Below are 23,958 nucleotides of genomic sequence, written 5' to 3'. Positions count from 1 at the left end.
AGTAAGAGGTCAAGAATGTGAGGACATCCAGCCTAGACCCCAACCATTGGTTAAACAAACAAACAAACAAACCAAAACCAAAATAACCCTTTCTTTAAGGTTTCCTTATAGAATTAGGACCATGTTTCAGTATTCATACATTTTGATATAAACCACCCTGTAATGTGTAAAAATCAAATAAGACCGTAAAACTTGCTACTCTCATTGTGTCTTCTGTATAACAACCAACAGCAAACCAGACAAACCAGTTTAGGTAGGAATCTGAGCTCGTTGTGTTGTAATTATGCACCGAGTAGAGATACTTGCTGGCTTCATTACAATGAAAACGTTCACAACAGAGTTGTAGTTAATGGGTTTTGGTGTTTAATAGGACAGCAGTTTGTCACTGATTCACACAAATGTAAACCTGTCTCATGAAATTAAAGGACAGACTTTAGTTAAGAGACATTTTTTTCGGCCAATGGATTTTTTTCAGTGATTATGAAATATATGTCCTATATTTGTAAAATGGCGGGACAAAGAGCCGGCATGCAGACAGAACATGTCGCAGCTGGCAAGGGCAGCATTCAACCACCACCTTATCCACCCGACAGCTATCTGTTTTGTGTTGAGCTTTCTTTTTTTTTTTTTTTTTTCATTTTCTACTTTAATTAATTAATTAAATTAATTAATTTTATGTGAGTACACTGTTGCTCTCTTCAGACACACCAGAAGAGGGCATCAGATCCCAAATTACAGATGGTTGTGAACCACCCTGTGGATGCTGGGAGAGCAATCAGTACTCTTAACTGCTGAGTCATCTCTCTAGTCACTGTGTAGAGCTTTCTAATGCAGACGGACTTTGATGGCTTGATTTGCTAAATTGGCTCTGGTTAAACTACTTAGTGATCAGCTGCCCAGGTAAATGTTATCATCTCCACAGGATGGTAACTTATACCATTAACTTGCCAACCTTTGTTCTCTGTGGTATAAATGACCTGTGTTCAGAGTCCAACAGCAACAGAAACAGGATCGATCAGCAAAGACGTTTACAGATCTCATGATTATACGACCCAGAGATTTGTGCAGCCGCTGTTCGAAGCAAAGCCACACTGATGATGGGAATCAAGGCAGAAACATTAAGATTAATCTGATAACTTTATTCAATATTTACCATTCAGCAGCAATCAACATGAACATCTGAGCTAACAGAATCTCTCAAAATGTTCTGCTAGATAGCTGCTTGAGAAATACACTTACATGATAAAGTCAACTATTCACTGCCGAAAAAAGAAAAAAAGAAAGAAAAAAAGAAAAGGCTTCAAGAGCAAATAACACTGATTTATTGTGTGCCCAAGCACTAGTCAAGGAATCTACTAAATTACACAGGAAACGGAAATCAAAGAGGTTTTGTTATCTTATGCATATCATCTTACTTAAGGGAAAGATTTTACTTCTTTAAAGCAAAAGAAACATGGAGCTTCCTACATACATGTATAAGTGTATGTATGTATATATATATATATTTTTTCTTTTTAGGATGTGATTACAAACACAAAGTGTTATTATCAAATGCAAACGCTAGTTCGAGAAATTTCTAACTGCAAAACCTGCAAGATACAAAGCTAAAATTCATAGGTTCCTTTCCTCAATTATGAATACTTTCACTAAACATAAATATTTTTTACATATATTAATCTTTTGACATTCAAAATTGTAAAGTCAATATGGCAGAATTATTGTTAAAAGCACATATGTACAAATAGTTTCCATACATAAAGTATTTGGCATAATTATAACAATCATACTGCATCCACAACTGTTTGCTTTTTACTTTTTTTTTTTACACATAATGGTATCTCTTATTAAAATTAACCAGTTATGTACAAAAATACTTGAACATTTATTATAGAAAACCTCTATAACCAGCCTCAACAGCATATACCTGCTGAATGGTTTCATTAAGAGAATATAAAAATGTGGTCACTGCCTTCCAGGTAAGCTAGCAACAAAAAAACCAAACACGACTAAACTAAAATGAGCTTCCCAACAAAAGAGGGAAAATATTTAACAGCATGGTTTAAAATACAGTTCATAGCTATTGTCAATTGAGTGTTATAAACAGTCAGTAAAAGGAAAAGACAGAGATAAAAAATACATTACTACATACAAGGTGCTTTTTCCACACTCCTACAGCTGGCGCATCAGCACGTCTAGTCTATCTCCATTTAAGATGCTATGTTGCTGTATCCATGCTAGAATGGTCCACAATCCTCCTCCCCCAGAAAAAGGACCACAGGACGAGCAGAGGTGCTCAGCTCTCTTGGTAAGAAGGGAGAGTTTGAGGAATTACTTTATGCAGGATTCAAAGTTAATGCCCTCACCTTTCCAAAGTCCTTTTACCATTCAATCATGTTAATATATTTTCACTAAGGTTTTGTCTTCCTTCACGATATTGATTTAATACTGTCCTGTATCGATTCCTGAATCCTTGTTAATGGGACACAGTAATTTGTGCCTTTTTAAACCTTGCACACCTACTCTTCATCAGCGACGCGTTTTGTATAGGAAATCATCAAGTAAGGAAGCACAAAATTCAAGTAAACACTTCTCCTGGGGTCTTTTGCTTAATCTAGCTGATTGGAACTCCGAAAGCAAATTGCACCTTGAAAAGTAATACAGTAGATGGCATGGTGTCAGGGCACTTAAAGATTTAGCAACCGATTCACAAAGCAGAGTTAAGGATGTAGACAGCTGTCAGACTTCAAAGAAGTATTTTGCTTAAAGAAAGAAAAAAAAAAAAAAAAGCAACTTCCAGTCCCGATCCTTGTAACCCTTAAGTATCTAGTCCAACCAACAGCCTGCTTTAACCTTTAATTCTGAGGATGTGTGCTCAACCTTCTGCTCAAGGGGAGAGCCAAAGTGGTCACCTTCTTTACTGAAGTCTTAAGAAAGGGCCATTGTGTTAGCATGTGCACAGACGGGATCAGCTTTCTCAGAGTATCAAGTATTCAGAAAAAAAGGTATACAACATCATCACGCATCCTATTGCTTGACAATATTGTATTGGCTTTAAGATTAAACTACGTAAAAAAAGTGAACATAAAAAGGTACAAAAGGAGTCTTTTTCACAATTTACCACTTTCAAATGAGAAACATTTTAATGAGACTCAGCCATACTTCATGTAACATCTGGCGTTTTAGATCAGTAACTTTTAATATTGTGCAACATTATTAATAAGCAAATTTAATTCCATTCATTTAAAGAAAGGTCTGAGTAAGATATTTAAAGTGCCTACACTAAATAAATGTCTTCTCATCAGACTTAACTTGTAAACGGCAAAGGATTCATCGCAGGTACATAGAAAAGTGACTTAGAGCTGAGACACCTTGCGGGGCAGGGGCCTGGGCCTCGGGCCAGGCTCAGTCCTACGGGTTCCATTCTCCAGGTGGCTGGACCGCGCTGCCAAGGGCTTGGGGGGCAGAGCAGGTGGCTCAGAGGTGACAGGGATGGAGAGGCTGTGAGGTAGCGGGACAGGGCGTCGCAGAGTCCGCTCGTAGACACTGTAGGGGGGCGGGGTTTTGCTTTCCTTGCGTACAGGTTCCTCCGACCCGCTGAAGCTGGGCACTGGCATGGGCACGGGCACGGGCACGGGCGCGGGCACAGGCACAGGCGACTGTTCGTTGGCTTGGTTTTCAAAGCCCGAGGTTTCTGAAGTGCTACACCGGCTAAGCGAGGAGATCCCACTGCTGTAGCTGCCGGACAAGACTGGGGAGTTGGAGCTCAGTCCTGGGGAGTTGTACTCCACTGGAGATGGGGTGAAGGACTGTACAGAGCTCTGCTTGCACCAGAGGTAGGGTCATGAGAGAAAAGAGACAGGGGTTAGAAATGCTTCACCACACACGTACTTGACTGACTGGTTCTCTATGAACACAACCTTGGATTTATGGGAAAATCTGTCAACACCTCTAGCCTCCAGGAAGGAGGGAAAATATATCATCTACAGCACCCAGCCTGTGGTAGTTTACGTTAGTCCAAGCTAAAACAGACATCTGATTCAAATGTAAGCGTTGCCATCCGCAGTACTGAAAATACACCTCCAGATGCTTCTCTGCCAGACCCCCAACCCCATTTACTGAGTTCACCTCACTACCTACTAGACTAAAAGAGGCTAGGGGACTCGGAGGCTATCATCAGTCCTGTCTTAACTAGAGCTTTGGGGGTGTGGCTTGGCCATGGCTCATGATTGCTAGATAGGATGCAGGGAGGCTCGAGGAAGCCAGTAGGACAACTTCTCACTGGAGGAGAATCCTCACACCCCAGTCTTCTGGGAGCTACTGACACCGGAGCAAAAGCAGCAAAGTGACAGACAGCATTTGGATTTTTGCCTGAGATGTGAGCCATTTCATCTGTTGGCGTTTTTCAAAGGCCCAATTTAGTTGCTAATTTTTGAAAATAGGAAAATTTCCTCATAAAGCCCAGATTTGTGGCATTTCATAAGGTCCTAGACACTGCAGCAAGAGCCCACAACTCCTTACGGAGGTGATCTGAAGACAGCAGGGTGGTCTCCTTCAGATGCGGCATGAATACTTGAGCATAATACAGGCTCCCTCCTCTACACGGTGCTTCAGCCAGCATCCTTCACCGAGTGTCAGCTATCTGGCCCTGCCAGAGTCTGATCCTTACTGCTTCCTAGTCCATGTCATAAGGAGAAGCCATGAGTAGACTGCCTATGGACACAGTCTTTGGGTATATTCAAACCCTATTAGAATGGTAAAATTTTAAAAAAATAGAAAAACAAGAACCTCAAATTTGTTTAGCCAGTGCTTTCTAAATTTACCTGATGACAGACCTTTTCCCTATCTCCTATCACCTAAGGTCTTTAATGGTTTACAGTGTGCACTTTGGTATTCTAGGCTAACTTACCTTGCTGTTTGCCCTGCAGCACGTGTGTGTGTGTGTGTGTGTGTGTGTGTGTGTGTGTGTGTGTGTGTGTGTGTGTGCAGGGACTGTGGAAGCCAGAGGTTAGCCTTGGGTGTCATCCCTCAGAAGCTACCCACCTTGTTTCTCCCTGGCTTGGAGCTGGCTGTCCAGTGAGCACTGAGGAACCTCCTTTCCCTATTCCCTGTATTGGGATGGGCAGTACACACCACCACATCTGGATGGGTAAGCATCTGCTTTTTTACATGAGTTCAGGGCGGCCGGACTTAAGGCCTGTGCTTTCAAGGCAAGCACTTTACTGACCGAGCTACTTCTCCAGCCCTTAACCTCTCATTTAAAAAGATACAATGCTGGTAGCACAAATCCTTTCATTTAACAGGAGTGTACAATTAAGCATGATGGATTATGAGATCCAGATTCTCTGACATCTTTTTCAGAAAAGAGATCTCAAATTCAATAAGACAGGTAAGTTCAGCCTTCTGTAAAGAGTCGATTCTAATGCATTGGGGGGTTTAGGCACACCCCAAATTCTATCAGATAAGACGCTGAAGTGCATTCCAAGTATAGGGAAGCTTGAAACTTGGGAGTATTGTGCCCTCTAAAGTAACCTGAGAGTTATAGCACAAGGAGTGATCTCATATTTCTCTCTCTCTCTCTCTCTCTCTCTCTCTCTCTCTCTCTCTCTCTGTGTGTGTGTGTGTGTGTGTGTGTGTGTGTCCTTCAAGCCCTATTAATAAAGCTATGTTATATCACAAGACTGCCTCTGGGCCAGTATGAATGCCTGCAGGTCTCTTCCAGGCCAGTACAGAGCAGCTTGCTAACAGAGCTATGTAATAGGCACTTGAGCATGTTCCAGTAAGGCCGTCTTTACTCTTTAAGAGTTTAATCTCTCCAATACTACTGCCTTATTCCTACTCTGCATAATGGGATTGGAGAACACAGGCGATAACTCCATCACAGTGTGTGGGAGTGAGTGCTTTTGAGGGTTTATAGACACAAAGATGTGGAAGCACCGTGCTGCTTGCCTTCCTTACATCAGGATGATGACAAGCAGTGGCTTCCAGAGCAAACACTGTCACGTGGACTTCACGGTAACAGCTGCACTGCGGAGTAGTGACAGCAAAACTAGAAAATCATTTGCCCTTCTAGCAAAATTTTACATCAGGAGTTTTGGCAATGAAAACCAAGCCACACTTTTTTTGAGGTGCCCCCCTCCCCGTGGTGTTTCTGTTTCCATCAGTGACAATCATGAGCAGGACAGATATAGTGGGTCATAACCTGTCTTGAAGTGTTTGTGGAGACCAATTTGTCCTTTCCTCTCAGCTAGCACTGTCTTATCTACATGAAGGACACAGGGTGTGGAAACCTAAGTGAAGCTGGTCCAAGTCTATCCTTTTACCACTCACTCCAACTTCCTGTTTGCTCCAGGGGCTGTGTTTCTCGGCACCACCCTTCCCCAGAGTGCTGAAAAGCCTTGTAGCCAGTCCGACTGAATGTGGATGGAGTTAAACCTTATTCTTTATCTGCATGAGGTATTTGTATGTTTAGAGGTTTAACTAGCCTGCATTTACATGCCAGGTCACACATCTGGCTAGCTTGTCCGCCATCCTGTCCTCTATAATCCAGGATGGCTTTATAATGTGGGGTGTCTTTAATATGAAATATTAGGAGGGAAAGTTGGGTTTGGCCTTGCCAAAATGGAAGAGGTTGATGATAAAGCCCAAAACCTTCCAGAAGAGCATTTAGTAGAGTTTGATTACTGGTGTTTTCAATCCAAGTACACACACGTGTGTTTAATGTGCTCTAAATGTGTTGACTATAGTTTGTCATGTTCTCACTGCCATTATTTGGAGAATTAAACTGCTCCTCCTCCTAATAATAACTATAAACAGCAAAACAAACATTGAAAACAAAAAAAACCCCACAACCCACAACCCACAACGAGGTCCAAATTCTTGGTTAAAGCTCTCCAAGGGAAAAGCAGCAGGGCTGTTTTCTGCACCCCCTCCCACTTCTGGGTATGTTCTTTGTCTTGTCTGTGGGAATGAAAGCACCTTTTGATGTACTTAGGACAAAGTTTCAAAAAAGGATCAATCTTTGGACCCAGTCTAATGACAGGCCTGTACCTTCAATGGAGACCGTCCAGCAGGTGAGGGGGACACGGATGTTGTGTGTCTTGCTGGCGAAGCTGTAGATGGAGAAAGAACATTTTAATTAAGAAAAACCAGAGAGCTGCACATGCCCTCTATGTGTGCAAACCCAGGCTGATGTGTTAGTATATAAGGATCTCCTCAGCCGGGGAAGAGGAAAATGGAGAGGAGAAACTACATAATGGCTGTTTAGAAGAGATTCCTCATAGAAGATGGTGTCACCAAGACATGGGCCAATTAGTGAAACGTCATTGGTACACACATGATGCTTTTGAGTAGAATGGTATGGCCCCAAGCTGCTCCATTGGCCTTTCCTTTCCTTTCCTTTCCTTTCCTTTCCTTTCCTTTCCTTTCCTTTCCTTTCCTTCCTTTTTGTGCTGACAAGGCTTCATGTAGTCTTGGGCTCTGTACGGATCTGCGGATGACAATGAATTCCTCCGTCTCCTGACTACCTTCTGAGTGCTCAGGTTGAATGTCTGTGCTGCCCTCCTTGGTTATCATATCCTTTCTATACCCCCAAGACCGTAAGCCTTTCATCCCTCAACTGCTTTATCTCATAAAATGCTCCTGGTGTAAAGTGCCTCCTGTCTTTGGCGTGAACACTGATGGGAAGACCAAGGCCACCCAGGCAGCCTAGAACAGGCCCATAGAGATGTTCAGTAAGTTCCCTTTTACCGCACCTCCCAACATTCCTAGTGCAGACAGAAAGCTCGTCTGTGTCAGTACAAAGAGGGATCAGCTTCCTATTTCTTCTCCAATGCCTGTCTGGAGTCTTTCCCTCAGTCCCCTGGGTGGGGACCTTCAGATATCACCATCATGGCAAGAGTGCTTCTCTGGGGTTTTCAGGTCTGATACCAGGGACCCAGCATGTGTGGCATGTGCTCTTTGTGTGCTTACAGATGAGATCTTGTTCCTAGAGTGTAACCGCATAGCATACAAACAGCTTGTGACCCAGTCGATAGGACGAGGGCAAGCCACACTTCCCATTTCCACACTGAGTGATTTTGGCGAGCGTGAGCTATGTTCCTCTGTGATTACCTGCCACTCTTCCAGCCATCACACTGAGGCTTAGAACTCATAAAAACCTACAGAGAGGCTGAAAGGAAGAAAGACAGACAGTTGCACAGCCCCACCACACTGACACAGATGATGACATCGGGACAGACCATGAAAGCAACCAGTACAGAAGGGACAGCAGCCCTACCAATCTACTTGGAAGGAGGAGGGTTGTCCGGCTGTGCTGAGCCCTAAGAGACCACAGAGGGTGGCCCATTATCACACTGCAGGGTCATTTATACAGGTCAGCTCCTGCCCTATTCCCACATGTTATGAGTGCTGATGAGGAAGGAAATCTCGTATGTACAGAGAAGTCAGTTCCAATGAGGATGCACATCTATTACTACAGGTCAAGGCCTCCTGTTGTACTTGACTCAGTCTTAGACACGGCCCAGGCTTCGAACCTAGTGCTCATTCTCAGAGCTATTTTGGAAATGTACTTTCTACAAGCCTAAAATAGGGCCACCAGCATCCTTTTTGTGTCAGACGCCCAGGCAGCATTGATAATATCTATTCCTTAGTCAGACCTATCAGTCTTATTTTCCTTTCGAAATACCTTTCAAATTCCCATAATTAGGGGCACACCCAAGCTTTTAAATGTGTATCACCAATGAAATGCAAACGATTTGGCTGCTGAGTCCTCATTTCCATAATCAGACTGATGTACTAATGCAGATGATCAATGAGTTAAGTTTATCCCTCTTCTGTCTTAAACTTCTTATGTAGCTGCAGGAACTATTCAAAGGATGAGAGGCTACAATGTAGCCAGTGAAACCGGATGTTCAGTCTAGGGAAATCTGCCAGGGAAACAGCACTGCGTTTTCTTTGGTTCATAGGTCAGCTGTACCTGGAAAACTCCAGCAGACATGGGAAAGTGCTGACAAGATCTGGTTACTGGAAAAGGCAGTCAGTTAAAGCAGGAGGCTTCTCTTAAAACTGCCCCACATGCAAGTCACCAAGCAAGTACTCTATTCAGAGGGAAACAGGCCTTTCCCCAACAGAAACTCATCAAAGAGCCAGCTCTGCCTTTGCCTGTGTTTCCCTCGGGACCCGGGGCCAGGCTGGAAGTTTCCCAACCGTTTCAGCACTCAGATGTTAGGGAGCAGAAGAATCCCACAAATGGCCTGGTAAAATGCTGGTTCCAGCCTCATTTCAGGAACATAATCCACCAGCTCAGAAGACCTGAGGTTGTGCTTCGTTACAAGAGATGCAGGTCCATGCTTCAGCCCTTTGAGCAACACCAGTGTTGGGAGACAGAGCTCTCAGAGAAGCAGATAACTCAGGGTACCAGAGGCACCTCAAAGCCACTGAGCATTGGCTCTTATTTGAGTCAGCTGAAACACTGATGTCATGGTGGAAGGTTCTAGAAATCCACGGACTTAGCAGAGATCAGTGCAAGCGAAGGGGAGAGGCCAGAGCGAGGGGCCCACCAAGCAAGAAGGGTTAAGCACGGAGCCAGGAAGAAGATGGCATGCTCAGTCTTCTGAGGGGCTGTCTGACTGTTTGACAGAAGTGAAGGGAGAGGAGGAGAGAACTAGAGGCAAACTATGTTGCTAGCAAGTTTTTACCTTGGAAACCAGATGCCTACCTTTCTCTGAGAAATTCAAGGCAAACTGAAATATACTTATTTTATGAAAGCGATTATTCAAATGCTTCGAATACCCACCAGTCTGTGTGGGCCTTGGAGGGACAGGGGGAGAGATATGTTTCCCACTGTCCGACATGTTCTTGGCTTCTTTCCCACTGTCCAGGCTCCAACTGCTAGGGGTGGGATTCACAGCTGGAAGGGAATAACACAGCTAAAAAACACAAGATCCAGCTTTGCCTTTCAAATGCTTGAGATCTGAGGAGAACGTCAGAATTATCTAGAATGAATGCAAAAATCAACTGGACCTCAAAGGGATCACAAAACCTTAAGCTATAAACAAGTAAGCAACTTCCCCAGTACTAAACCTCTCTCTAATTGGTTGCCTAACAGAGTTGACATTTAATTGAGTAACAGCGGGTCTCTTTATTTCCCTCAAGCTGTCAAACAGGAGTACCAATCTCTATGCCAGGGAGTAGCAACCTGCTGAGAATTCCAAATGGGTTTAGATGCTGAAAAATAGATCGAAAATATAGTCATCAGCCAATTTATAGAAATCTCTGGACAAGTGGCATCTAAAGGAGGTAGAGAGGCAAACGGCACTCTCATATTTCGACCGTGTGGCAGAAATACCAAAGCCAGGGACAAGGGTGCCACACAATCTCGAGCTCACTGACCAGTCCTTTCCAGAAAGGCCGAGTCCCAAATGGAGGGATTACACTAAATAAGTCCTGAGGAAACACAACTTGGACTGCTAATAGCGTCATTATTATTTCGAGATCCATCTGCTCCATGCATCAAGATGTAGGACTATGGGCAGCCCTACTAGGAAGCAGGGCAGGACACACTAGGTTATGAAATCTACAACGAGGGAACCAGAGTCCCGCTTGCTTCCTGTGCACATACTGCCATCCGATGGACATAGTGGGAATTGCCACGTTTTATTCCTCCAAATGACTGCTTTGATTTAATGGGGTGGAATTATTTTAAACATTTATTTTCCCCTCTGTTTCTTTTATATTTGCTGGGTGGTTTTCTTTAGTAAAGTTGGTAAAAAAAAAAACAGATCAATACAGAGAACAACAGCACAGCCCTAGTTTGTCTTGGTAAAGATCAAAGCTCGACTTACAACATTAAAGCTAATTCCACGCTTTAAAATAATTTTGGCTAGGTCCTCGCTAATTTTCATCTCCCTTTGGGAAGTTTTAATGTTAATGTATCAGTGTACCAAAATGGTAATACAGCCTAGTTCTTAATGGGGGCAATTAAAGTGCACTTTACTGGGACATTTCATTAGTGAGCCTTGATTCATTAGCCTGCGAGACTGCTATTTTTGAGGCCTGACCCTGAGAGGCAAACGGGTGACTTTGCAAGTCCCTGGTCCCCACACCCGCAGCGGAGGAAGTGACATTTAATCTGCTCTTCCTGGTGTGAGTGTTGCTAATTGGCTTCTTACCGCTATGCATGCGTTCCGTGTGTGCGTTATTTGTGTGTGCACGACCTTGAGGCAGGCGGCACTCCACTAGGCAGCGGATCGCCATGCTTACCGGGTATTTAATGGTACAAGAGCCCACCTGAGTAACCACGACAGCTGGCTGAACACGCACTTTGTGAAGGAGACAACGGACGGGGACTGTGGAATCAATCTGAGGAGGAGCTACTTCCACGGAGTAAACGAGTGGCTTAATTGGCAACGTTGCTTCAGGAAGGGCAGGCTTTGCCTGAGCTCGATGAGCAACAGGACACAAAGGGGCTCCTCATTGGCTCAGATCGTAATAGTTTATGGAGGATGATGGGTCGGGGTAAACTATCTTTCAACTAATTGCCAAAAGATCACACTCATCCTGCTCATTAACGGTCTAGAGCCCTACCTGCTACACGACACACAGGACACTGGAGGAAATGAGACCACGACAGACCCTGACACATTCGAGGACCTACAGGGGTCGAATGATCTCATCGGTACCCACCTTTCTCAGGTGCAGAAAGGTTGGGGTCACTGCGAGGCAAGGCCCCATCTCCAATATGATTAAACAGCATCCTCTGGAAAGGGAGAAGAGTTGGTTTTTATGATATAATATGTTGAGATATGATGCCTTTTGGAAAATGAGATGGTTATCTCCTTATGAAACTCTTTGCTCAAAACATTTCCTATATGGTATGATGGGCCTAGGAACAGATAATTAACTATATTTAAGGGGAAAGGGGGGATAGAGTCCTAAGTTTTCTGAGAGAAACAATAAAAAATGGTGTTTCGCCTTAAATGTAAATGGTAAATAATTACTCATAATGAACATAGGGAAAACTAATAGTACGTAATAGCTAGATATGGCATTCTTTACAAGTGTATACTGCTAGACTGGCAGTATGACATAAGGATGAGAGGAGAAATATTAATTTAAAAATCTATTATATAGATAAACTTTATCATGGTTTAAATCCTATAAGAGGCAAAAAATGAGCTAATGAATATTCTATAAATTTTAACCTACGAAAACACCAAGCCCTACGTAACTTATGAAAAGAAAAAGTGGAAACCTACAGCATTATACATTATTGTAATTTTGGTAATATGTATATATACTGCTTCAAATTTTACCCAAGGCAGATCACTTGGGACTAATCAAGGAAGCCTTTCAGAGTTTCCCATGCTGGCACATGATCTCTTAGAGCAGATGAAACAAACTGAAATCCCCTTGCAATGCCAGTGACAACGGGAAATAAAATTGGTTAGCTGGTTCAGCCAAACGCACTCAGAAATCATTTCTGCAAGACATCAGTGCTGCGCAGAGGAGGTATCCTGGGCCTTTCGGGAAGATCACACAATCAGCAAAGATAAACCAATCAAGCCAAATCCCACTCGCTCTCATCCAATTCCAGACGCAGCTACAGACTTCTGCCAGGATGGTGTAGAAAAACAGAGAAATTAGCTGGAGCAGAAACAAGTAGTTTTCTCTGCTCTTAAAATTAGTCCCAAATAAACTGTGAAAACTCAGGGATACAACACGAATCTTCAACTTCATACCCGCCCTCCAGTGCACATACATTATCCCTGGATTGAGCCCATGGCCCTGTGCTCACTCAGGATTTTTTAAGTGAGGGTTGAGTGACAGGCAGAACCACATTCCCTAGCTCCTATGACATCTCCAGGACACAGCCCCTCTCCCAGTGACTCATGGAAGATCAGTGGCAAAGGTGAACAGATGGCCCCTACATTCCTGTGGAAAGGAGTCAGCCGTAGCTATTCACAATAGCTATGTGCAAACGGGAAGTTCTGGGCAGAAGCAGGAATGTTCTGTTACATTAAGTTGTTCTTCTCTCCCCAGACTTCTGTTCCATACACATGCAAACACACACACAGATGGTTCATTCGCGGGGCTTTTCCTTGAAATGGTGTAGCAGCAATGAAATAGGTTGAGATCAAGGACCAGGCCATCCATGTCAGTTTCACTGTCAGGGTTGTAACCCCGATATCCCTCTGGAACAGTGGTTCTTAACCTGTGGGTCCTGGCCCTATTGTGGGTCGCATCTGATATCCTGCTCAACCCGTGGGTACCATCAGATATCATGCATATCAGATATTTACATTACGATTCATAAAATTAGCAAAATTACAGTTATGAAGGATTCATAACAGTAGCGAAATTACAGTTGGGGAAATAGCAACGAAACAACTTTATGGTCGGGGGTCACCACAGCATGAGGAACTGTATTCAAGGCTCATGGCATTAGGAAGGCTGAGAACCACTGCTCTAGAATGATGAGTCAGATGGTATTCCAAACAGTGGGCAGAGACTGGAGGGGGACTGACTGAGTCTTCTTCCAACTGGCCTTGGCACTGGTTGCTTTTGGCAGGTACCTTGCGACTCTGAAGAGATTCACACACAATCCCACACTCTCCCATTCTCTAGCTTCTGCTTCACCCACAGGAATACCTGGGAAGGCTCCACAGGCGTTGGGTAAATGGCACTGCACGGTCTATCTCTCGGGGACAGGCAAGAGTTTTCTCTGGAATGTTTGTGTTTGTCAGACAACAGAGGTGAAGCTGGAAGAGAAGCAGAAATTATCAGTGAGCAAGCCAGTGGGGCCTTAGAGAAAACCAGAGCGTTGAGGCAGCTGACCACGGGACGGGCCACGGAAGCCACAGTTCTTAGGGCCTGGAAAATTCTCAGGGCACCAGTCAGGACATCCCCAACTCTGCACTAACCTCTGGCGCTCGACGGAGCAGAACTCGTCACATTAGGTGAAGCAGAGTGAGTGGAACTCAGGCTTGAGGTAGATGGGCTGGGCTGCAAACACAAGGAGCTACCGTCATACATGGTTAGAAGCGTCAGTTCACAGTGACATTTGAAACAAGACACCAACATTCATATTTGTTTTTCAAATTAGCAAAAAGAAAAACAAAACCCCCAAAGGCCATGTAGAAACAGAGCAATCTTGTTGACTCAGACCAACAGTGAAGCTTGCCTGGATTCATCAGGCCTGAATTTCCACTACGGCTGAAGGAACACACACATATGAGTCTCTGCTCTAGTCCCTGACCTTGAACCTTTCAGCAGCTCTCCTTCCCTGTGGTATAAAGAGAAATACTTCTAATCTTGAGGGCATAAATAGAGAAGTGCTTCTAGTTTTACATTTATTGATTGATTGGGCATGCGCGACTCTCCCCTGTGTGAGCGCATGTGTGCGTGGCGTGCACGTGGAGGTCAGAGGGCAGCCTGCAGAGGACTTAGTTCTCTCCTGTTGCTGTGTGTGTCATCGTGCTTGGTGGCAAGTGCTTACCCACTTAGCCATCTAGCTGGCCCAGAGAGATGAGTGTTTCTAAAAGGTACACAATCTGCCTTCTCCTTAGCTTCAAAACTCTGTTCAAAGGGAGCCACATAGTGGCTGTTTCCAAAGACAGTTCTAGGAAACCCAGGTTTATTTTGCTATCATAAAATAAAAATGCTTTAAGACTCCCATGCGCTCTAAAACTATGCCTTTTCTTCCATCTTTTTATTACAGAAAATTTTCTTATATAAGTATGCAAATTTTATCCTGGGGCCTCAAGCCACAAGGGAACTCATAAGGAATTACAGGAGAACACTAGGAGGCAGCTAGTGTATGTTGACATGCTCCAAGAATCCAGGACCCAGGGAGCCAAGAGCTACCAAGGTCAATCTGAAAGCTAGGCAGCTTGCCTGGGCTTTTTTATTGGTCGCTTATATTTTCTTAAAGTGATAGGCATTTTGGAGAGAAACGTCTTTGTGGATTCCAAAGGCCAAGAAAGCAACACTGAGAGCTTTTAAAAGGTTGGTCCTTAGGTCAAGGTCTTGCTTGAAGGTCTGTTCAAGAGCCCAGCAGAATGAACAGACACTCTCATGATGCAGACAGAAACGGAATAAACATAAGCAGACAAAAAGCTAATGAAGTACCTGCATGTTAAAGACTTCATCAGAGCTTTCTGATTGCCCTGTAATATTGCTTACTTCAGCAGAGGCCTGGGAGGACAGCGAGGACGAGGAGTACCGGTTGACAGCTGGGTAACTTAATGGGCTGTTTCAGGGGAGAAAAAAAAAAGGCTGTTAACTCAGTCTTGGAACTGTATTTTATCACAGGCTGGCAATGGCATGAAACCGAAGGGAATAAGACGCATCCTGTTTTGTTTTCTCCTGTTTGCCTCAATATAATGGAATGTTTGAGTTTGTTTATTTCTCATGCTGTCACTATTTTACCAGGGGCAGATGTCTGCAGCTGCCTCCGTGGCTTAATTATTTCATTAAGAAATAGAGAATTTGACAAATTGTACCATAAAGAACGAGAGACCCATTCCAGATCATCTTGCGGGGGCTGGCAAATTGTAAGGTAATTCAGAATATGACTTACCTGCGTCTAGGGATTACCCTGGTACCATCTGGACTCATGGAAGCAGGGGCTGAGTTTCTACACACACGGGGGCTTCCGTTAGGAAAATGGACAGGGCTGGCCTGGATACAGGCAGGGAACTCCTGAAGAGGAGGAAAAGAACACCATTGATTAGAGCAGCTGATCGATGAGGTGCTTCGACCTACTACACATCCGCCCTCAACACCATGGCGTCTACCTAGGGACCAATTATAGTGCCAGTGTCATCAAGCCTTCGGATGTGAACATTTGTTTCCATAAAGGCTGGAAAACAGCAGGAACGCCACCGTAATATTAGAAGCTCCCTGGCAAGTGCTGCAGTGTGGCCGAGGAGCCAAAAGATGTCACTATTGGATACTTCATCCACAGACCCAGGGACACAGTGGCTGTGGTTGGACTGCCCTGCCCCGGCCCTTCAGCACGCACCTGTATCCCGAAGCTCGATTTCATCACAAAGAACTGGTCCACCAGCTTTTTGTGAAGGGGCCTCATGTCTTGAGGTACGAACTTCTCATGCACGGCCAGCCCGAATTCCAGAATCTGTGCCTTGATAACAACAGAAGGAAAAGACTGCTTTAGTGACTACGTCTCACGGAGGCTTGCCTGTGGACCACCATCGCTGACCTGCTACACTGATGAGTGGGGACAACAGTCGCTTTATATGGGGGTCACAGGATCAAATAAATCTTACACGGGGATTTGAATTTGGGTCTGTCTGGACTCCCCAAACTTGACTTTCCTACTTTACCTTCCCCAAGTATCTCAGCATCTTTAATGATAACCCTCTTTGGTGGCTATGGGTCCCTGCTCCCCACCCCCATCCCCTTCCCAAGGTGAGGCAGGGAATGGGGCAAAAGCTGTTTCCTGTTTGGAAGGTCAAGCAAATCTTTTTCAGGATGACACCCTCTCTCCTGCAACGGCCTCCCAAATCTCGAGCTTCACAGTATTTTTTAGGGGAGAAAGGAAAGAAAAAAAAAGAGCAGGAACTCTGTAGCAGTTGCTGTGCTTTGTGTTTTTCTTTAAAACAATTATTCTTGCTCACTTCCTATAGTATGCAAGGGGTCCTGTCTCAAAGCAAAGGAAGGGAAGGGAAACATTAGACTTTGCTCTGCTCAGCTATCGATAGCGTGTGGTTTCTTGGGTTTGCGTGACAGCTATCTTCTGCGTCTCAGTAAACTGAGGCGAGACTGCAGCATCTTCTCCTCTGGACGCCTACCCCTGTCAGCATCTTTCCAGAGAGAAAAGCCCCCTGAAATGAACAGGAAGGGAGCAGTGCAGTGTATCTCACACACAAAGGGAAAGACGGCCTGTGAGATGAAGAGATGGGAGGGACCCAGGAGTTGTGACTAACTATAGCAACTGCTGGCCTTCTTCATTTTAAACAGCTGTTGGGTCACCTCTGATTTGCTCAGGGTAATTTAACTTGGGTCATCAGGGAATAGACTCCAGCGTGGAGATTAGGAAGCTCATTGCAAGGAGCGTGGCCTGTGGGTCGAGCAGAAGCAGGGCTCTACAGAGAGAGAGAGGTGATATATAGCAAGCTGGCCAACACTATCAAGGCTAGCACCTTTTTGGAACTTTATTATGCTTTCAAGGTTGTTCTGTATTGGACCCAAATGGTCAGGATTTATACTTTCCCCCAGTCTTAGAAGTGGGCCACTGAGAAGATGTGATGATGGGCCAAGTGGCTCTCTACAATTGAGGCAACTCCTGTAGGACTGGGCAGCTAGATATATCTACTGAAGGCATCTATGTCAACCAGACAGAGGTCCAGGAAGTCTGGTGGCCTTTCCAGTCTAACTCCTAATGGTCCCACAGAAATGGTATGTCATGCCCAAGGTTACATGACAGGCATTTGTTTCAACCGTAACACACACATTTCCTGGGCCATAGACAGCTCTTCCCATAGGGTCCCATGAACAATTCTAGGTATGACATAGTAAAGTCTTTCTAATTTTATTTCCTTGAAAAGTATCTTAACCCTGAGCTGCTGTTTATTCTGGGAAAGAACTTACTCAGGCCAACCCACAAAAGGCATACTCGGAAGGAGACCGCTTGTGAGAGGTGACTGATGCTCAAAGAGTCGTTATGAAATCAACCAAGGTTAAGGTCTTTATGCAATCCTGCATCTGTGTCCTACCCATAATCACACCGGGAACTTATCTAACTCTATTTTTCTTGTAGGTCAAAGTTCTTTTCCCCCACTAGTCCATTTGCCCTTGTTATATAGCCCTGTTTCTCACCCTGTGCCATTATTTTGTAGACAGTATCTACAGATTATAAATGGACTAAAACTCATCATTGCCCCATTCATTACCTTCCAGTCTAAAAAACCGTGCTTTCTGTTTAATTTCATATTATCAAGTCGGAAGAGATGCTTCTGCCCCAGTCTGTCATATATACTCTGCTTTTCATGAGAACAAAATTATTTCCTGTTTAACCCAGATTGCCAACTGCTTCTTCTATATCAAAGGTCTGCAAACCCTTTTCAGGCAACCATCAACAGAGGCATGGCCAGCAATGGAACTCTTAGGATTCTTGTTCTCAATCTTTTTTTTTTTTTTTTTTTTTTTTTTTTTTTTTTTTTTTTTTTTCCCGGAGCTGGGGACCCAGACCCAGGGCCTTGCTTCCCTAGGCAAGCGCTCTACCACTGAATTAAATCCCCACCCCTTGTTCTCAGTTCTTGATGGCACCAAATAAAAATAAACTGCTTCTTTGAAGTAGAAAGTGAGGAGTGTACCTAGTTTGTCCACATAATACACCCTCTAGGCTTTATCTGCAAAACAAAATACTGCCACAGAGAAAATTCTACTGATGTCTACTCTTTACTATGATACTTATGTAACAATCATATTTATTGAGTGACAGGTCAGCAACAGGTCTACAGAGCAAGTCTTAGGGAGGGACATTCAAAGAAACTATGTGAATTGCTACTTCTAGGGAACAATTTGCTAGGTTTGCTCTTGGGTTCAAGTGGGAAGCAATTAGCCAGTTGGGCTACATGACAGGTGAATCTGACAGTTTGACTCCCACTTCAGTTAGGCTGTTCATGCAAACAACACCTGTAAGTGGGTATTTGGTGAGGATGCATAGTTAGGCACGATAAGATGGTTGTTTCCACTGTCCTACCTGCTCAAGCATCAGCTCTCTTAACCGTGCAATCTTCTCCCCGTCTTCAGGATGACTTAAAATATAGTCTTTGACAAAGAACGCCTAGGAAGAGAAAGGACAGTCAGACTACCCTGGGAGAGTTACCATGAAGTGTCAGACTATTCTGGGAGAGTTGCCATGGAAGTCTCAAACTACCCTGGGAGAGTACCATGGAAGTGAACGGCACACTTATTACTATTTATTTTTAAGGCTTGGCATATTTAGAGAAATGGCATGATTATGAAACATGTTTAGGGACAGATGGAGTGATTCCTAACTCTGGGCAGCTGGTCACAGGCAACATTCGGAAAGTCAGAGCATCTCTTATAAAATAAAGAGCAAGCCCAGTCAATAAACTATAGACATTATATTCTAAAATAAATTGTCTTAAGATTGAATGTTTCTAAAATTGTCTTCTGGCATATTATAAAAAAACAGATGAAAAGACTTAAGGGTCACCAACCAACCAACCAACCAACCAACCAACCCACACAAGACCACTCCCACAAACTTCTTTGACCAGTCAAATTACTTCAGGTAAATGTTTGTTAAGTAGTCCTGATCTCCTGACCCCAACACAAACACACTCAAAGTATCTCACCATGAAGACGAAATATATGGGCTGCACCAATGGCTGGCTACACATTTGTCCTGCTTTATAAATGACTGCATTTGGGCCTACTGCACCCATCTGTCACTGATAATGGGCCCACATTTGCACAAGAAGACTCATAATACCCAAAGGCACCTCCACGGACAAGATCCTGCCCAGTAATCCTTGGTCCTCACCTCTTGGTACCTGGAAACCCCACCATTCACTGCTGCATCTATGACTCCATTGAGGCACATGGTCAAGGGGTTGATATTCTGCATCTGCCTGGTCTGACACTGGCTGATCAGGGTCTTCAGCTGCTGGTTCTTATTTTCTAATACTTCAATGGCATTTTCCAGAGGACTCATTTCTACCTGAAAAGCAAATTAGTATATATATCTACTGACTTTCATGGCATTCAAAACCAAAGATGCAGAGAGGGGGGGGGTGCAGGGGAACAAGACAGACAAAGCAGATTATCCACCTTCTGAATCATCTATGGTTCTTTTTTTTAATGTTTTATTTATTATATATGAGTACACTGTAGCTGTCTTCAGACACACTGGAAGAGGACATTAGATCCTATTACAGAGGGTTGTGAGCCACCATGTGGTTGCTGGGAATTGAACTCAGGACCTCTGGAAGAGCAGTTAGTGCTCTTAACTGGCTGAGCCATCTCTCCAGCCCTCATCTATAGTTCTTAGTAGTTCTCATCAGTATCTCTTCTAGCAGATAACTGTATCATCAGTGGAGTGTGGCTTGGGTAATAAGGAACTGTCTATTCTATAACAAAGCAACATGGGAGATTCAGAGATACATTAGCAGATCTTCTGGTGTCAAAGAGCTTTCAGCCTCATTGGAGAGAGGGGACATATGCCCATACAGACCCCATATGCATTTATAATAGCACCATATGGTGGCACAGGATGGCACACAGTTGGGAGTTACAGAAAACAAGATAATCACATACATTCCAGGATCTATTTCTTGGTGCAGAGCCAAACAGAATCACAATGACTTGCTGGGTTGGTACAGGGGACCTAATCGTGTCTATGATCCAAGTGTTTTCTCCAGTATATGGCATTGTACTGTTAATGCCACTGACATTCTCTCTGAAGAGAAGGTCTGCCAAACTCTTAGAGATGAAGCAATTTGTGCTTACGGGAAGCACACTTAAGCACTTGTTCTTTCAGTCAGAGAATCAAATTAGAATAAAAGCCCACTCAGGCCATCTTAAAGTAACACTGAAAAATCATAGAGTAACTCAAGTGCATGAAAATTAAGAATAAATATTAATCAAGGATAATATAAAGGGAGGGGAAGCCAGAACACGTGACAAAATAATTTCAGTATGCATAATCAGCAAAGAACCCATTTGCAGAATGTATAAGACTTTGAAACCAGTTTTCAAACAAAATGGCAAACAACACAAGGAAAACTGGGCAGAAGACTGAAATGGCAATTAAATAAGCAGTAAATACCTGCAAAGGTACTGAGCCTTATATGTGAGGAAACACGAACAATAGTACCATACAATAAATACTGTAAAACACCCCCCACCGTGGCAAAAATAAATATGGTGACAGATAGCAAGTGAGAGTGTTCCTGTGAGCACCAGAGCCCCCTGTCTGCTGTTGGGAGCTCGAACAGCCTCGTTGGCTTTGGGAAACAGTGGCAGTATCTATCACCTACGTGCCTATGCAAACTATATACGATATCTATAGCTTTATCTATCTCATGGTCCAAAACTCCTATTCGTAAGTGTATATCTGAAAAAACACAAGCACACCAGAGCTGCACATGTATGTACACACACAGCTAGGACCATGAACAAAAGTGTTTGTAACTGTTCCCTTAAACCATCATTTATCAACAAGAGAATAAATAATATATTGTAGTCTGTTTAAAAAGTGGAATAATGTGTAGTAATGGGATGCTTTCTTGTCATACTTAGTAAATTGGAAAAAATGCCCCAGTCTTAGCAGAGTGCACACAGTGGAGCGAAACTAAGGGACTGGTTTAGAAAAGCGCAAACAGATGGAAGCTAATCTAGGAAATGCACACCACAAACATCAGGCGACCTGGAGAGAAAAGGCAGGGAACCACCCCTGTAATCTGGAGGGTACGTAAGAAGCCGCTGCGATGCTCTAGCAGTGATGGATACTTCAAACCATTTGTGATATTCAACCTTGGTTTTATATGTGCACAGCCAAAGCATAAAGGAGGGTCCGAGTGTAAATCACTGTAAGTTAATTAGTGTCTTCAGAACACAGGACAGATGCTGGCTCCAGGGCAGAGGCTTCCACCCTTCCGAATTCTGTGACCCTTTAATGCAGCTCCTAGCGATGTGGTGATCTCCCACCATGAGGTGGTGACCATCATTGCTACCTCACAACTGCAATTTTGCTACTGTTATGAGCCATCATGTAAATGCATGTGTTTTCTGATGGTCTTAGTCAACTCCCACAGGGTCGTGACCCAAAAGTTGAGAATTGCCACTTAGGGGCTGCAGGTGGGGAAGAGCCGTGTTTGAAAGGAGGAAGTTCACAGGAGGAAGGACTTGGAGAGATCAATTACTCAACAGCTACAAACAATCAGCCCTGCTTCTCTGCACTCAAAGGGGATTACAAAATTTTTTATGAGTTGTTTGTACTATAATAAAATAAAAAAAAATCCATCTTCACTTTTACAAACTCAAATAGTAGTAATTCAATAATTTTGTGAACATCCCATAAGATACAAAAAACGTGTGTGGAATACATGAGCTTCAGAGAGGATTTCCAATATGTATTTGAGACAAAGTATAAATAATTCACAATGTTGGTGAAAACTGAACACCGGGAAGGAATGGACTATCCACAAAAGAATGAGTAAATAAAAATCAGGCAGCAAACCTTCACCAGCATTCAGTAGAAACAAGAAATGATATCTACGCTGCCACTTCTCCTTGTCAGGTGAGAAAGCAAAGAGGAGGACACTAAGCTGCTGCCTGGGGCCCACCCACTCCTCTTCCTGGAGAAGTGCCTTTGGGGAGGTGAAAAGAAAACTGGGGGCCAGGTCACTTGTCCCAGCTGACCAATTCTTCATGTAAATGCATTAAGAGTAAGTGCCCGGAGGAAGACATAATCTACGGAGCCCCGCAGTAGGAACTCAGTAGCAGGACTTCTTAAGGAGGTAAGACAGTGTCCCTGAGAGGTTTCCAGGTCTGCAGTGTCTTTTACTGTACACTTAAAACCGGGGAGCCCTGTGAACCCCATTTATAGCTTCCGTGTGTGGTTCTAAGTTGTTACCATTGCTGTGAGACAGAAAGATGGCAGAGGGTGCTTTGGTCTCAGAAATTCCTCTTGGCCAGAGCACCTGGACCACATTAAACTATTAATAAAGCTTGACACTAGGAAGGATCATGGAGTCATGTCTGACTGGCGCAAAAGGAACGTCTTTGTAGGTAAGTCAGGAGGGTACAAGAGGCTACTGAACAGGAGCCCAAGGCAGTCATGAAGCAATTGAAAATAAATACTAAAATTAAGAGGAATAATTTAATAACCATAGCTGCTATGGAGTAACACAAAACAAACACTTAAATCCAGGCTCTGGTAATAATAATAAAACCCAAACCAAACAAATTCCAAGCAGCCTCCCGTTAGACCCTCGGGGTGCCAGGACGAACTCATTTGAAAAGAACATTTCAGTTCCTTTCCTATATATCATGGTAATAAGGCATTTGATATTTTATAGAAATATTGCAATGAATAAGTAAAGACAAATGATAAAAAATCAAATGCATTCATTCATTTATCGTGTGTGTGTGTGTGTGTGTGTGTGTGTGTGTCTGCATGCATACATGCATGGCATGCTGTGCACATGGAGATCAGAGAACAACTTGAGAGAGTTGGTTCTTTCCGTCTAGCATGTGGGCCCTCGGGACTGAACTCGGGTTTTCAGGCTTAGTGGCAAGCACCTTTACCTACTGAACTACCTTACAGGTCCTCAAATATCAGTATCTCAATCCCTAAAAGATCAATAGGTCTGGGCAGTGACAACCAATAGCCGATTGTCAATTATTCTCGCTAACATCACAAGAGGAGGGGGGAGCAGAAGAAAGTAAGAGGGAGGCATAAAAAAACCTGTGAAGTAGTCTTGCACCAGCAAAACCTTCCTATGCCTTGAGGCTTAACTCTCAACTTACAGGAAATATAGGCCACAGAGAAATATGTTATATGACCCCACTTGGATCAAGACTTAAGAAAACATTTCAGGGCAAACCACTGTGGTTTTTCAACAACAACAACAAAAAAATATTTCAAAAAAAAATGCAAGGGGGAAAATCCAGACTAAAAGCCTCCAGGCGACACTGCAAAGAACTGAAATGAACGGCTAGAATCGAAGGAAGCAAAAAGGAAACCAGGCTCTTGGTGAGGCCTAAGGGGAGCACTAGAAATTTTACAGTCACCACATTGTTGTGATTCCTTTATAGATAATAATGATCTGGTTGCTTATAAATACACACAATGAGGCAGTTATGGATGACACTGTATGATACCACATTTATTACAAAATGATCTGGTGTGATAAGTGGTGAGAAGTGCAAACTGGGTTCCTTTTCGAGAAAGCTGCTACATGA

The 23,958-nt window shown here is 43.6% G+C and overlaps 1 protein-coding gene across 1 annotated transcript in view; it reads right to left on the bottom strand.

The window, feature by feature from the left end:
• Positions 1-1,118: 1,118 nt before the first annotated feature.
• The window catches only part of Dock4 (dedicator of cytokinesis 4), a 387,862-nt gene continuing 365,022 nt past the window's right edge, over positions 1,119-23,958 (bottom strand). Inside the window, exons 42-52 of the mRNA XM_032907671.1 lie at positions 19,535-19,711; positions 18,725-18,808; positions 16,022-16,141; positions 15,578-15,699; positions 15,127-15,247; positions 13,920-14,001; positions 13,648-13,757; positions 11,683-11,755; positions 9,794-9,907; positions 7,048-7,109; positions 1,119-3,818 (exon numbers count right to left, since the gene is read on the bottom strand). Coding sequence (XP_032763562.1) covers positions 3,354-3,818; positions 7,048-7,109; positions 9,794-9,907; positions 11,683-11,755; positions 13,648-13,757; positions 13,920-14,001; positions 15,127-15,247; positions 15,578-15,699; positions 16,022-16,141; positions 18,725-18,808; positions 19,535-19,711 — 1,530 coding nt within the window. The 3' untranslated portion in view covers positions 1,119-3,353. The remainder of the gene's footprint in view (positions 3,819-7,047; positions 7,110-9,793; positions 9,908-11,682; positions 11,756-13,647; positions 13,758-13,919; positions 14,002-15,126; positions 15,248-15,577; positions 15,700-16,021; positions 16,142-18,724; positions 18,809-19,534; positions 19,712-23,958) is intronic.

This window comes from Rattus rattus, chromosome 7 (genome assembly GCF_011064425.1).
Source record: "Rattus rattus isolate New Zealand chromosome 7, Rrattus_CSIRO_v1, whole genome shotgun sequence".
Taxonomy (NCBI): domain Eukaryota; kingdom Metazoa; phylum Chordata; class Mammalia; order Rodentia; family Muridae; genus Rattus; species Rattus rattus.
Note: the sequence above shows the minus strand (reverse complement) of the source record. Positions and strands in the feature narration are given on the sequence as shown.